Source organism: Symphalangus syndactylus, chromosome 15 (assembly GCF_028878055.3).
Source record: "Symphalangus syndactylus isolate Jambi chromosome 15, NHGRI_mSymSyn1-v2.1_pri, whole genome shotgun sequence".
NCBI lineage: Eukaryota > Metazoa > Chordata > Mammalia > Primates > Hylobatidae > Symphalangus > Symphalangus syndactylus.
Window position 1 is genome coordinate 80,616,552 of NC_072437.2, and position 14,995 is coordinate 80,631,546.

Here is a 14,995-nt window from a genome sequence, read left to right on the forward strand (position 1 = left end):
TGCCAGGGGAAAGAGTTTGGATTAGATTTAAATTCTAAATGTGGCAGGAAACCAAAAGAGTGGTTCTAAGCAGGTGCTTGACATGATCTGAATTATGTTTTAAAAATTTCCCTCAAGTTGCTGTGTGGAGGGTAGAGCAGAGGGGGAACTGGGAGGCCGGCCAGTTGGAAGTGTTTGCACGAGACTGGAGTGGTGAGTCGTGATCTGGACTGCAAAGGGAGAAGCGGACTCCAAAGGGAGAGCCAGGGGGCTGGTGTGAGCAGTGAGGCTGGGGAAGAATGAAAGATGAGTAAACAGTTTTTCATTTGAGCAACTGGGTGGGACTATTTTCTCAGATGAGAATATTGGGGCAGGAGCACATTAGGGCAGGAAAAAGGGGAATCGGGAGTTCTGTTTCGTCCTCATTAAATTTGAAATGTGCATTAGCATCTAAGGGAAGAATATTAAATGGCAGCTGGAGATGGTATACATTTGCAATGGCAACAAAAAGGGATTTGAAGCCAAAGTATTCACTGAGATTACCTAGGTAGAGAAGAGGCCTCAAGACTGAAGCCTGGAGAAGCCCAAAATTTAGAGGTAAGCTGAGGAAAACTCATCAGAGGACTCTGAGAGGGTTTAATCAATAAGAAAGTGTGGCATCATGATGGCGGAGAGAAGTATTTCCAGAAGATGTGAGTAGTCAACCACGTAAAGTAGCTGCCAGGTGGAGGGAGTTGAGAAATTGGCGACATAAAATTCTCTGGTGATGTGGAAAAGAATGGTTTTGGTGTGAGGATGCAAGTCAGACTGGAGCAGGCTGGAGAGAGAGGGGAGGAGGGAATGGTGACGGAGCATACTGCGTTGGAGGAATCCTGCTTTGGACAGGGGCAGGAAATGGACTGTTGGTGGAAAGGGGTCACGGTGTCAAGACAGATTTTCCTTCTCGTTTGTTGTAAAGGTACAAGATAGTAGAGTTCATGTTTAGAAATTGATGCACATGATGCTCCACTTATATACAAGATCACTAAGGGGTAATGCAGCTTTCATAATAGTCCTCGTATATTACAGAGAATTGAGTTGAAAAGGACCATCTAATCAAACCTCCTAATTTTATACAATATGAGGGCTTACACACTTATCACAGTGGTTTGGATAAGTGATTTGCCTTAGATTACCCAGTGGATGAAATGCCTCAATCCACAAATATTTAGGACCACTCCCCGTCCCCCACTGCTCAGGGCTGCTTAGAGATCATTAGGTATTATGGTTTCTCTTTTGCATCCTTATACAAAAGATGGGAGTGGGATGGGTTAGCCCTGTTACAGTTTAATTATATTGGTTACCCGATGAGAATAAACTATCACTTAGTGCATTCAGTTTGGTCAGCACATTATTCTCTTTGAGTGGAATGAGAAATGGAATATTGCCAGAATATATTCCCCCTACCCCCAGGCTGCTTGGAGTTTTTACTCCAAACTCTCTGTGTCAGGTTCTAAAGTTCTGGCTGAGATTAGCTTTCTCTACACCTACACTGGTTGATAGTCTCCTAGGAAGCTTCAAAAGACCCTGGGGCCCATCAGCTCACTGGGATAGAGGGGCACCTTGGGGCTTTCCAGAGACCTTGGCTCTGCAGATGAACAGCTGTGTCTCTAGACACGGTCACATCTTGCTGGGAATTACCAGAGGCCTGACCATAAACCAGCCTGAAATAGTCTTGTTTCATGTTGACACCCATATAAAAGCTCCACGGATGTTGAACTGGAGCATCAGCAGGAAAAAAGCCATGCAAAATCTGGGTCTCCTAGTAAGCCCTGAGGGGACAGTTGTCTGTGGGCAGCTGCAGAGTGATGAAGCGCATATGGGAAGTGGAGAGAAACTGTAGGAAACTGATCCAACACTTGTGGTTTGGGCTGATGCTTCTCAGTGCCTTGGGATTCCAAAAAGCTTTAATTTTCCAAAAAAGTTTGTTCCACTTACTTGGTGAGTACAAAACCTGATCTTGTATGGTTGGTTAGTTAGTTTTGTTTTGTAATATTTGTCTGTCTTATTTTTTCGATTAAACCCCCTCAGACTGTATTTGAACCTCTTAGTAGTAAATTGTTCCTGGTACCTGAAATGCCCTTAACAACTTCTTTATCCATCCAGTGAAAACCTCTTCATCCTTTAGGACTAGCTCAGCTGTCCTTTCTTCTGACAAGGCATCTGTAGCATAAGTAGCTCCTTCTCTGTGTCTCTGATTTTACTATGAACCACAGTTCATTGTAATTAACTGCGTTCTTTCTCATTGTCTATGAACTTCTTGAAGGGATATCATCTTTCCACCATCAGCTAACGCATGGGTTAGCATAAACCAGGCCAGAGTTTCTCAAAACATAGTACCAGATATGCCTGCTTTAGTATCCCCTCAGATGTTAGTACTGCAATGAACAGGATCTCTCTCTTTCTTTTTTTTTTCTTTTTTGACAGGGTCTCACTCTATCACCCAGGCAGTTGTGCAGTGGTGCTGCTCACAGCTCACTGTAGCCTGATGCTCATAGGCTCGAGAGATCCTCCCACCTCAGCCCCCTAAGTAGTTGGGACTACAGGTGCATGCCACCATGCCCAGCTAACTTTTTTTTTTTTTTTTTGTAGAGATGGGAGTCTCACTATATTGCCTAGGCTGGTCTTGAACTCCTGAGCTCAAGTGATCTTCCTACCTCGGCCTCCCAAGGTGCTAGGATTATAGGCGTGAGCCACCACACCTGTGTGTGGAGCTAAAGATTCTGCCTTTTAAATAGGCTGCCTAGATAATTCTTTTCCACAATGAAGACTGATTATTCTTATCGTAGGCTCTTGACAAATGTTTGTTGATTTATTGATATGGACATCTGTGCCTTGGAAACAAGATTTAGGTCAATGACTCATTCTTTATGGTCAGTAGTTTTCAGAGAGGAACATACTCCCAAGATTACCTTTCTCAGGTACAGCCTAAATATAACCTCAACTTTATTCACTGACATCACCAAAAAGTTATTGCTTAACCTTCTTTAAAATATTTTTCCATATTCTACTCAGCTGTTTCTTAATACCCACTTTAGGAGGAACATTCCGCTTCTGGTATAGTCTGGTTCTGTGCACGTGTGAGATGGTGACTGTGATGGAAATGATGTGTATGTCCTGATCTGCAGAGGACTCAGGATATGTAAGAAAGTCTGCCCAATCATTGTCAACCTGAGGACAGTCCTCAGGGCACCAGGGAGGTTTTAGAGAAAAGCTGCTTTGTTACAGTTAAAAGTTGCGGAGAAGTTTTTGATTATATCTGGATAGTATTTACAATGAGTAGCATCAACAGGGTGTCAATCAGAGCTGCTGGGATTGAAATCTATTGTGTTGGAATTATTATAAAAAGCAAGAGAAGACAGAGTGATACGGACCCAGAGAGTTATACTCTCAGCTCTCTGCAGAACTATTAGCTTGTCAATAAAAAAAATTTGATCCATTTTTCCTTCATAACAATATCTAGCCAAACACAGCTCCAAAACTTTGGCCCCAAATCAAAAGTAATGACTAATTCTATCCCAAACAACTTCAGTGTATGCCAATCCAACATGTAGGCCATATGTGAAATGAACTAGGAGTTCTGGCATAGACATTGAGCAATGTCAAGCTGACCTTATGTGTGGTTACTATAGCATTATGAAACATAAAATGCTACCCTGCAATGCCCCCATAAAAATAGAATTCTCTAAGGTCCAATTATATGTCAACTTGTCTCCACAAAAATTGATTACAAAATGAATAACCCAGAAATCACAATAATAAAGTATTTTCCAGGGGCCTGTCTTCTTTAGTTGAATTGGAAGACCCATTAATTGTCAAGAAGAAAGTCCGTCAGAATGGTCGAACTCTAATAATACTCAGGATCCAGATCTGCAAAATTCCAAATTATGTCAATGAAATCCCACGGATCCTCTCTAATAAGTATCAACTTTATGCCTTGAAATAAAGACTCTAGTTTTATATAATAGTCATGAGAATGTCTGAGCAGAATATACCCTTTTGCCCAGAAAAATCAGTGTCACAAATAATTATACGTAACTAGAATTGCTCATTGTTTAGGAAGTTCTAGCCTCAGTTTTATTCTTTCTGGAGATAGAATCCATTTGAAGAGCTTTTTTCTCACTCCTTTTCTCTTCCAGGCAATGCTTTGTGCCAGTGTGCATTTCTTATATAACATTTATTTGCCCCAAGAGGGCACTGATCATCTGACTATATTGGCATACAGCATACACTATAAGCATGCAGATGTGATGAAGATTTTGCCAATTAATGTTTCCAAGTTGTGGGAGATTTTCTGCTGTGTCCTTGGCCTTCTAGGCTGGCCTAGAGCATGACTTTTGTGTCCTCTCTACTGACTTAATTATTCCAAGGGAAGATTTCAGGGGGAATTGCAAAGAGTATTTATGACTGCTCCAGATGTACCAGAAGGCCAGAGGGCTCCTAGAATCATTCAGTGTATGAGAATTCTTCAGAAAAGTGTAGCCCCAGCACCAGGAAATCCTTTTTCTCTATTCTGGTCCAGAGCACTTTTGTCCCTACTACAGTCTGTATCTAGATTCCAGAAGCTTCAGGGGAGCTCTTTATGGATGCAAGATTCTGGTATCTACAAAGTATGAATGACCAAACTCAATCAGCAGATAGGATCATTTAGTGGCAGGCAGCAACTGCAGCTTTTGGCAGGATCCATTTTGCTGGTCTTGGAAACTCTTCCCCATTGTGACATTCTTTTGGAGGAGTATTCTCTCTTCGGAGGATTATCCTCTTTTGGCGGATTATACAAAAGAGTAGAAGTATATAGATGTTTTAGAAGTGGGTTTGGCAAGGAAATCACATCTGTTGCCAAACTGTCATTAAGAATAATAAAATAAAATAAAATATTGAGAAAAGTAGCAAGGTAATGGATAACCGAAGGGAAAGTTAAACTCCTAAGTTTATTTTAATCACTTAAGTCTCTGGCCTCCCTTCTACCTAAATATTCTCATATATTGATTCAAAATAAGTGTCACCCCCTGTTTCTCTTTTGCTCTACTCCTAACTTCAAATGCTAGTATTAGTAAACTAGTTCAAAAGACCAACAGTGAGGGGAAAAGTCTTGGAAAATTTAGAGTTGGTTGTGTATGCTTTTTTTTGGAGATCCTGACTAATATTTTTCTTTCTGACACATTTGAATTAACTAATTTTATATGGTTTTTTGTGATACCAAAGACATCAGCAGGCATAGCATGTTATAAATGTAATCTTCCTACCTACTCCCATTAATGTACTGCATATAAAGCACATCATTTAAAAATATTTGAAGTAGCCAACTGAAAAAAGTACATGTATGTGTGTACATATATAAATAAAACCTAATAACTACTTAGAAAACATTGAACTGTGTTCTCCAATTAAAACATAAAAGAAGCAGCCATCTCTAATGAAAGGAAGAAAATAAAGAAAAGAGATTGGTTCCCATTTTTTTAACCTTCAAGTGGACACAATTATGCCTACTTAAAGAGGGAAAAGTTTACTGCAGATCATGAATTGCTTTGTTCATACCCTAAAAGCATTATAGGGAAAAATCACACTTTGGTCACACTGAGTGACAGAGAAACAGCTGTCAGAGTTGGACATGTTTTCCAATAGAAGAAAAATTCAGTTACCAACTACATATGGGTTCGTTTTGGGTTCCTGGAACTGATAGCACATCAGCATGTCTTCTGAGACTTGTGCATGGCACGTTATTACAGCTGTATATCATCAGAGCAAAAAAAAAAATAATTGGTTTTCCTCAGAGTATCTCTAAGTTGATGTCATATTCAATAACGCTGTAGTTGAAAAATCTATATATGATGGATGAACTCTGGACTGTCTTTTGAATTTAATTCCTCATGTGCCAGCTTCTCTAGGCCCTGTTGTACCTGTCAGTTTTAGGTGAGCACATGCAGTATTTACAAAATGCAACCAGGGACCAGGCGCGGTGGCTCATGCCTGTAATCCCAGCACTTTGAGAGGCCAAGGCAGGTGGATCACCTGAGGTCAGGAGTTTGAGACCAGCCTGGCCAACATGGCAAAACCCTGTCTCTGCTAAAAATACAAAATTAGCTGGGCGTGGTGGTGCGCACCTGTAATCCCAGCCACTAGAGAGGCTGAGGCAGGAGAATCACTTGAACCCGGCAGGAGGAGGTTGCTGCTGTCAGCTGAGATTGTGCCATTGCACTCCAGCCTGGGCAACAGAGTGAGACCCTGTCCCAAAAAAAAAAAAAAAAAGGCAACCAGGCACTATTTCTGCCAGATAATGAACTGCTGAAGAACAGTTTGTCCTGCACGTACATTGGCCTCATTCTTCAGTCTTAACCATGCCACCATGGAGCCAGTCTCACCTGGCAACCCCACACTGGGGTCAGTGCCAAGGTACAGCTTGAATGAGTTCTGTGCATCACAGCATGAGGGTGGTGGCTTCCCTTCCTCTGAATTTGAGGGCTTCAAAGACAGCCTTAAACACATAGGCATCTAAGATGGGCTTCCATGCACACTGCCGGCACATCCTCATCAAGAATTCTTCCTTGTAAAAATAAGTAAGACATCTGGATCCACTGAGGATGCTTCTTTCGTTATCCTGGACAAAAGGATCCATACTTGGACAGGGAAGCTTGGAGCCGACTGTCCTGGATTAGCCTAGCATCAGTACCCTGCATGGCCCTATTTGTCAGCATTGCAAGTCTAGCCTTGGGGGTCACTTTAGGATGTGGCCTCTGCTAAGGGGCTTAGAGTTTAATCTCAGGGTTCAAAGCTGCTCTTGAGCCTGGGGATATGGCTTGGTTTGGAACTAGATGCAACCTGGTCTCCAGTTGGAAGTGGCATGCCCAAGCTTTGAAATTCAGATTTGTGACATGTGAGATGCAAATTAGCATATTCTTGAACTCAGTTTTATGTCTGACAATCAGTTAATATATACAGTTACAGAAAGGCAAAACCCCCATTAGTTTGTATGCCATTAATTTGAAATGTATGGAATATAATCTTGATGAAATTAATCTCACCTTTTACCAGAAGACAATGCTGTTTAAATTAATAAGTTAATAACTAAAATATTAAGTTAATTACCTAATAATTATTTAAGAGAACAGATGAAGACAACAGAATTTCCTTACCTATTAGCAGAGCTTCTTTCTCTGATTTTAAGCCTTGGCTTCTTTTCTCAATATTGTTCTCTCGGTCTTGGTTGACTAATGCAACTGTCAACACATTGATTTCCTATAAAGTTAAAAACCAAAAACCATATATGGGTTTATGTAGATTCTGTGCATGTCAATAAAAAACACCAGATCTCTTAAACTCTATAAATGAGGTCATCACTTCTATTTATAACTAAAGATCAAATCTTTTATACAATTGATCTATTTGCCCAACAGTAGAAAAGTAATTATGTAAAGTTAGGCTCTTAGGTACTGCTCCCCGCATACCAAGTAATTCTCTGCACAAGCGGCAAATTTGGCACAAGTTATCTTAGATTTTTGTCCATGTTTTCATTAAACTCTGTTCATTAAAACTGTATTTGATTATAGCTACTTTAACATGTTTTATTTCAAATATGAATAATCTTTGGGAAAGCATACAGGAAACTGATTCATAATACCATGCTAAAAATTTGTGTGAGTGTGTGGAGAAACGGCCTATTGGGGAGCTAAGATAGAATTGTTAGAAGTGTTTTTAAATTGAGTAGGTACGAATCCTTATGAATAAATGCAAGAGGCAGATAAAGCAAAGCTTGGTAAATTCTTTTTTTTGAAAACTAAACATGAAGAGTTGTACAACAAGCCAATAACACGTGAAACATTGAGGCTGGACTATTTTTAGTTCTTTCTGTGGTCTTTTACATTTAAAAACAGAGATGAAGATTTAACTCATACCATCCTGGACTTTTGATATTAGGACTCAAAATGGAGAGTGACTTAATGGAAAGTCAAATTAATGATCTGCATATATGACCTGCATATATGGGATAGTAGAATCATTAGGGAAGTTGAGTCTTACTGGAGGAATGTTGCTCACTGAAAGATGGTTCCAAAGAAGGACTAGTATATTGAGCAGTGGCGGGGAACCTGCAGGAATGATAGAGAACAGGTAGGGGGAGCCGAATGGATGAAGAAGAATTCAGAAGATTTGAACAAATGGGTTGACAGGTGTCCCCAGAACTGGAAGTGGTTATAGGAGAGATATTTAGATAGTTAGTACAAAGTAACAAAACTGGTCAGATCCAAGAATACAGGAAGTATTGGGAGCATGCCGAGCCTGCAAAAAGTGAAAACCACACCTGAAGGCATTCAAAGAAAAATAAACCCAGCACATGCCATCAAAACATATCTCTGAGCTTAATTTAACTTATGAGCTACTACTTTGTAATCCAGGGGTAATTAGAAATTGCCAAGAAAGAAGGCTGTACTGAGAAACTGCAGTTGGTAATATCTGATAAGCATTTTAGAGGCTCCACTTAAGGTCCCACTTACTTGCTGAAGACCAAGTGATGAAGACTGAATGAGAAATGAAAATGCATAAGGTAAAGAATTGAGAAAATCACAGTGATGTGATGATATATCACAGGGAAGAACTTGGTTGGCTAGAGGGTATAACAGGCCTCAGGCTGATGGTAGGAAAATCCCAATAAGGACAGGAGTCAGAAAGAGTTTGGGGAGTGGTCTAAGCTAAATCTGGAGCCAGCTGTACATCAAAGTTTACCAGAGATGAAAGATGCTCTTACAAATCAAAAACAGGATCTTGGGAGCCAGCCTCAATGGAAACACAATGAAGAATTTTAAAATAGAACAAATCCAAAGGCTTATTATGTAGATGGGATTAGAACATTTATAAAGAGGAATTGCAGGAAAGGAAATAGAAATTCTTCCTATGATAAAATTACATTTGGTACTTTCTGATTAGGCTGATTAGGCACTTTCTCCATTGGAGCAGAGCAGGTCTGTGTGTATACATCATCTTTCTAGGGTAGTGGGGTCAATGGGCCCGCTGAATTCTGTTAGTTATATGCCCTAAGGACAAATAGGTCCCACAGGGACATGGCACTGGACTTCCAGGCCTGGGAGGTTAAGATTGCTGAGCAGATGCAGGCTGAGGCTTTGAAGGTCTCCCAAGAGAGGTGTAGGAAGAAAGTGGATGGAAGAACATTAACTAGGATAATGATTGCATCATTAAAAAAATACAAAAAATGAACCCTGGAGCTGAGTGGAAATAATATCTCCAAGACAGGGTGATCTGTTCACAGCCTGGATGGTAATTGGGGCCAAATGAAATTATTCAGAATGAGTTTAGCAGATAACAGGCCCACATTAATTGCCAAGACTGAGTGGTGTCCTGGGGCCATCATACAGTTGAAGATCCAGGTTCATTGAAGGAAATGGACTGTAGAGGGCAGGCAGATGTCAGGAGCCAGCAGAGAAAGGCAAGGGCAGAATAGACAGACCACCTGAGAATGCTGTTTTCTCCCCAGGTCCAAAAGTGGAGTCACATAGAAAGGGGGACTCAGAGCAAGGCTGAAAGAAATGGTGCTGCATCAACAATGTCTACAAGGAGTCAGATAAGACCCAGTGACTCTTGCTTTGATGATGTTTTAGGGTTGGAAAAATTAGTATGGAAAGATAAGAGTCTTAGGGTCACCATTCTGTGGAAGTATTTCTTGAGATTGGATACTGGAGTGTGTCCTCTGCAGACCACCAATGGTGTGTTCTCACGTAGTCATGGCCAGTGACTGGAGTGGACACATCTCTCTGCATGGCTCCCACAACAGTCCAGCAGGCCTTGGCTTGATGGAGACCCAAGGCTTGGCAGACATCCCAGCTTTTGGGGACATCTGTGAGTTTTGTCCAGGTTGGAGATGGAGCTGTTTTTCTGACTCCTCTAGGAGGGAGAAGAACTATGCTGGAAGTGGTACAGTATCATTGAAGCTGATCGGGCAGGCTCCAAGGAATGCTTGCTTGCATCTTATAATAAACTGGCCTCAAGAATCTCCAAAAGGGAAAACATCATTTCCATTACAGTCAAAGGTGTGTCCAAGCATATTAAATAGTCTATAGCATAGCATTGAGTGAAGTGGACCAACTCGTGACCACTCAAAAGAGTCACTACTGACTAAGCTCTGGATCCTAAGCCTGCCTTGAGCATGGTATAAGCTCAGGCTCTTGCTGACAAAAGTCACAGAGCTAATTAGATGGGTGAATGCTTATATCATCCATTTTGCCAAAGAGAACAGTTAAAGTTAATATAGTTGTGTTTCAAGGGATAGAAGACAGGATAGTGATTTTAGACAGCCACATTATATGTTGTGGTTTTACCTTTTCCAATTATTAGAAAAGGAGAGTTTTGTTTTAATGACTCAGTAATCATGGGTTCCTTAGAAAAATAAGGTTAACTTGTCTGTATTTATATTGGTATTGTTCAGCTGAACAAGATAATGACAATTATCGATAATCTCCAAGTTTGGGGTAGTCTACAAAGTAGATATAAGCAACAACTGTACCCTCTCTCTTTGTTTTTATTTAATGTCTAGAAATCTAAGTTATCACCTTTGTCAAAAGAGCTCCATCATCATGATTGGTTAAGGTGAAGGGAATACACAGAGAGAATGTGGAATTAATTAATTCCCAAGCCAATTCCCTGTTGCATTTAAGCTAAGCTTGTTTTTACTTTTAGCCACCGAATAAATATTTATGTTACATATATGCATCACATGCCTACTATATGCCAAGGAGTTCTAAGTTTTTAAGGGTATGGCATTCAAAGTGATCAGAAGTGCAAGCTTACCCAGGGACCAGCAAGCAATTCTTATAAAAGGTCTAAAAGAAAGAAATGTGAGAAGATGAAGCTGGAGAAGTAGGTAGATCATGGTAAGAAGTGTAGATTTTATCTGGGAGGCTTAACAAGTGAAGAGTTCTCAGTTCTGCATTTTAGGACATTGGTTTGGAGGCAAATGAAACTGGAGTCAGCCTACTGCAAAAGTGTATCCATTTTTGCCTTTTGATGATGACAGTCAAAACCCAAAATCAATGGTATGCAGAGTGCAAACAGCATTTAAGAGGTGGAACTAAAAAAAAATCTGGTGACCTGGTGGCTGATGAAAAAATATTGAGAACAAGTAGGTGGCTCAGTGAACAGGAAAATGCAGAAAGAAACTAGTCTGGGAGAAGACTGTGTGTTCAGTTTTGGAAATGTTCAACTTAAGGTTTCTATACCATCTTGTCAAAATATTTTGGAGGAAGTAGGATGTGCACGTTTCTGAACTCAGAAGCACAGCTCTGACAGCTCTTTTTATGGGGCCTTTCTCTGGTTTTGTTTGCAGCAGGAAATCTTGATGTTTTCTTGTGGGACAAAGAACAGGCTTGCTTACACTTGATATAAAAAAGGTAGATTCCCAAGCTCAGTGTTTCTATCTTGTAACACAAACCACTGCATGTGCTGGCATCCTTCTGGACCCCTCTATGGAGATGCTCAGGTTATAAGATCCATGAAAGTAAGTCTGGTGAAGCCAAAATTCTTCTGGGAACAGTCTCTCAGTTGGATTTCATATTCTCTACACAGGACATTCCAACTTATCTTTTTAGTAATTGGGGAACACATATTATAGGGACATCGAATCATAAATTACGCATGGTTTTGCTCCTTTCATAAAAAGTTCATGGTCCTTATTACTCTCTCCACCCCAAATCTCTAGAGAATAGAAAGGACCTTATCAGAATGGGAAAGTTTTATCATTAGAAACATAAAGTTATAAAGACCCTTTATCCTTTTATCACCTTAAAATCCTTTAGCCTGATAGATGCAACATGCCCAGAAGAATGATGAGTCTACCAGATATTCCAGAAAAGAGGTTCCAGATGCCCAGCAATTACAAAGTAGAAGTGAGTGAGCAGGGATGGGATGGGAGGTGAGGAAGGTTACTAAGTACAAATTGTTAGTGGTATACAGAGTACACAGTGGGAAGGGAACATTAGGATGGAGATCAAGAGTTTCCTCCCAGTGAGATCTATTGGATTATGAAGTAGTCTCCCAAAGGAAGTGGCAAGAACACAGCAAAAGCACACCAGACTAGAAAATGCACTGCAGGTAACAATTCTGCACTTGACATGAGATTGGAGATTACCTAATAAATCTTTTCTCAGTCTACCTTTTAACTCTAATTAATTTCTGTGATACTTGGAAGGAATCATTAAAGGGCTGGAGAAGAGGTTTTCAATAACTGGAAACTACATATCACAGACTTTTTAAAAGACTTCTTGAAGAGTTAGCTACTCGAAGGTAGAAATTTCCCTTCTAAGAGTCCTCATCACTTACTTTGAGAAATGATCAAAGTAACTTATCATTTAGAGGAGCTCTTTTTCAATAGTTTATTGAGCTAGAATTGTGCTTTGTTATTTTGTTTTTGTTTCTCTCCACCTACCCAAGCCCCTAAGGACCAAGAAAATGGCTTCCCCAGCTTATAAAATCCTTCTGCTACTGCTTTCACTTAATCATTCCTGTGGTTACCTTACCTTTAGGGCTGTTTTCTTTCTGTTGCAAAGCTTCTTGAATACATGTTGTCCACCTGTGTCTACTGCCTCATCATCTGAAATCTCAGCTTTTTCATCAGTCACTCCAACAAATCTACTCTGAGATATTTCCAGTGACCCTCTTCTTGCCAAATGATTTTTGGGCTTACTCCTATCAAACTAGCCTATCTTCTTTCTATGCTTTGTCCAGAAATGCTCGTAGAAAGCTCTCTCCTCCTTTCCTTGCCACTTCCTACTTACATTTTACACACAGCACAAGTCCCGTATCTCCCAGAGCCATCTGTTTCAGGCCACTTGCAAGGCTTCCTTATCTGCACACATTTCCTACGCCACTTATATGGCAGTTCATCACTTATACGTCACATTTCACCTGTTTGTTTCCTCCGCAAAACCACTGCCTTCTTTAGACAGTGATCACATCTAAGCAAGTGAGGCAGAATGGCCGAACGGAAGCTCTGTTCTAAATCTGTCACATTATTTACATGCTAGATAACTTTAGGCAGGGCATTTCTCTAAGCCTTAATTTTCTTTAATGAAAAACATGGATAATATCCTATGCCTTGTCCCGATGGTTGCTGTGAGGACCAAATATAAGTGAGACAGTGCTTTCAAAAACTATAAATTTCTAGGAATATATTATGGCATCATTATTACAACCATTACTCACTTTTATGATTCACAGGATTGACTGGATATGGAACAAGTGTTAATATATACTTGGGGTACTGAATCCATGCAATAATTTTGTGTAAGACTTTGACTACAATTATATAAAAATATTTATGCAAAAATGATAACTGTGGTTGTGTTCAAATAGTGGATATTTTCTATTTTCTCTATTTTTCTGTCAGTATTGTTATTATCCTTATAATTAAAGAAAGAAAAAGAAACCAATGATATACAGTTGTTGTTTTGAAGAGCTATATGTAAAGATAGCCAGTTGCTGAATACTTAAGTGACATACTGAGTGACACCACCCACCCCCTAAACAGAGAAACCACCGCCATGTGACTTCCCCATGACCCTCCAAGGGCTGGTGGCCTCCATAGCTGCTAGTGCAAGGTGAGTGGGACAGTCGACAAGATCTATGTGGTAAAGATTCTCTATGTCACCCTGGACTCTGCCAGCAGCATACCACAAGGCTCGTTTTCCTTCCCTGCCCGCTTGTTCCATGGCCTTCTTGTGCTGTTGGCTCAGTTCTGCTAATTGCTCGTAGGCCCTACTCTTAAACATCACACTTCATGAAATCTGGGGCCCTATAGATAATTCTCAAGATGTCTATCAGCTACATTCTTATCCTTTACTCACATTTTGCAAAGTATCAAAAGCAATCCATCAAATGATCTGCCAGTTGCCAATAACCTTCAAATTATTCCTTATATGATTAGAACTGTGGTTGGGGGAGGATGGAGAATGGAGATTCCCCTCACACTTTCCTTTATGAGCCAAAGATTAGCACATAGCAGGTGCCCAGTGGCTGATAAATGAAAGAATGAGCCACAAACAATGGCCTGGAATATTGAAAACATGATGATTTGGACAAAGAAGACACTGGTTCTATTTGCCACTGGCCTGCCGTGTTTCTTTGTTTCATTTTTGCTGTTTGTACAAAGACAGGATTGAAGTGGATGACCTCCACAGTGTCTTCCTGCTCCCTGATTCCATGCCTGCTCTGTGCCCTTTTCCCTGTCTTGGACTTTCCCTTCACATTCAGGTAGCCAGCTTGGTACAGACCATATAAACTTATGCTTTATTTCTGATGCCAATAAGAATTAGAGAGGAAAGAGGAAGCAGAGTGAGAAAAACAATAAAAAACCAAATGGATGAGGAAAGGATTGATGCGCATGAGTGACTAAGCTTTAGAATTTTTTATGGTTTCTTATGGGAACATAAGAATGCATCCATCCCCAAAGAGTGAGCAGGAACTCAGGAATTTCCTGTGGGGCAGCAATCCCAAGGCCTTGCTGATCTAATCAGTCGTGAAATCTTGGCACTGCCCATCCTGAAGGTCGTGGGTTCTCACCACATCTGCCCTTTCCCAGCAGCCTTTGATGGTCAAGATCTGTATAAGGGGAGCCTCAGAGGCCCAATAGTTTTCAGCATCAGAGAGACAATCTGAAAGCAGATGTGTGGGGCTCCAAGATGCAGTCATTCATCATGATGTGACCATATTTTACATTCTGAGATGTTCCACCTCATTGGGGTTCAATTGCCGGATCGGGAGCACATACATTATGTTTTTAGACAACTCCAAGAACAGTGTTTTCTAAGATTTCCAATCGCAAAGATTAAAATAGGCGAGAACTAGCTACGGGTCACACGAAGGACCCTTTAAAGAAAGATGAAAACTCAGTGTAGTTTAGTGCCAGAGATATCCAGATACAGCATTTATCTTGGTGGCCTTCTTTCTAGGTCATCTTTGGTTACATTTATTTAACAAA

The 14,995-nt window shown here is 40.4% G+C and overlaps 1 protein-coding gene across 12 annotated transcripts in view; it reads right to left on the reverse strand.

The window, feature by feature from the left end:
- ENOX1 (ecto-NOX disulfide-thiol exchanger 1) overlaps positions 1 to 14,995 on the reverse strand; it is a 597,973-nt gene that overhangs the window by 16,376 nt on the left and 566,602 nt on the right. For all 12 annotated transcript variants that reach the window (XM_055244863.2, XM_055244859.2, XM_055244860.2 and 9 more), the window contains one exon: positions 7,152 to 7,254. In XM_055244863.2, the coding sequence (XP_055100838.1) occupies positions 7,152 to 7,254 (103 nt within the window). The remainder of the gene's footprint in view (positions 1 to 7,151; positions 7,255 to 14,995) is intronic.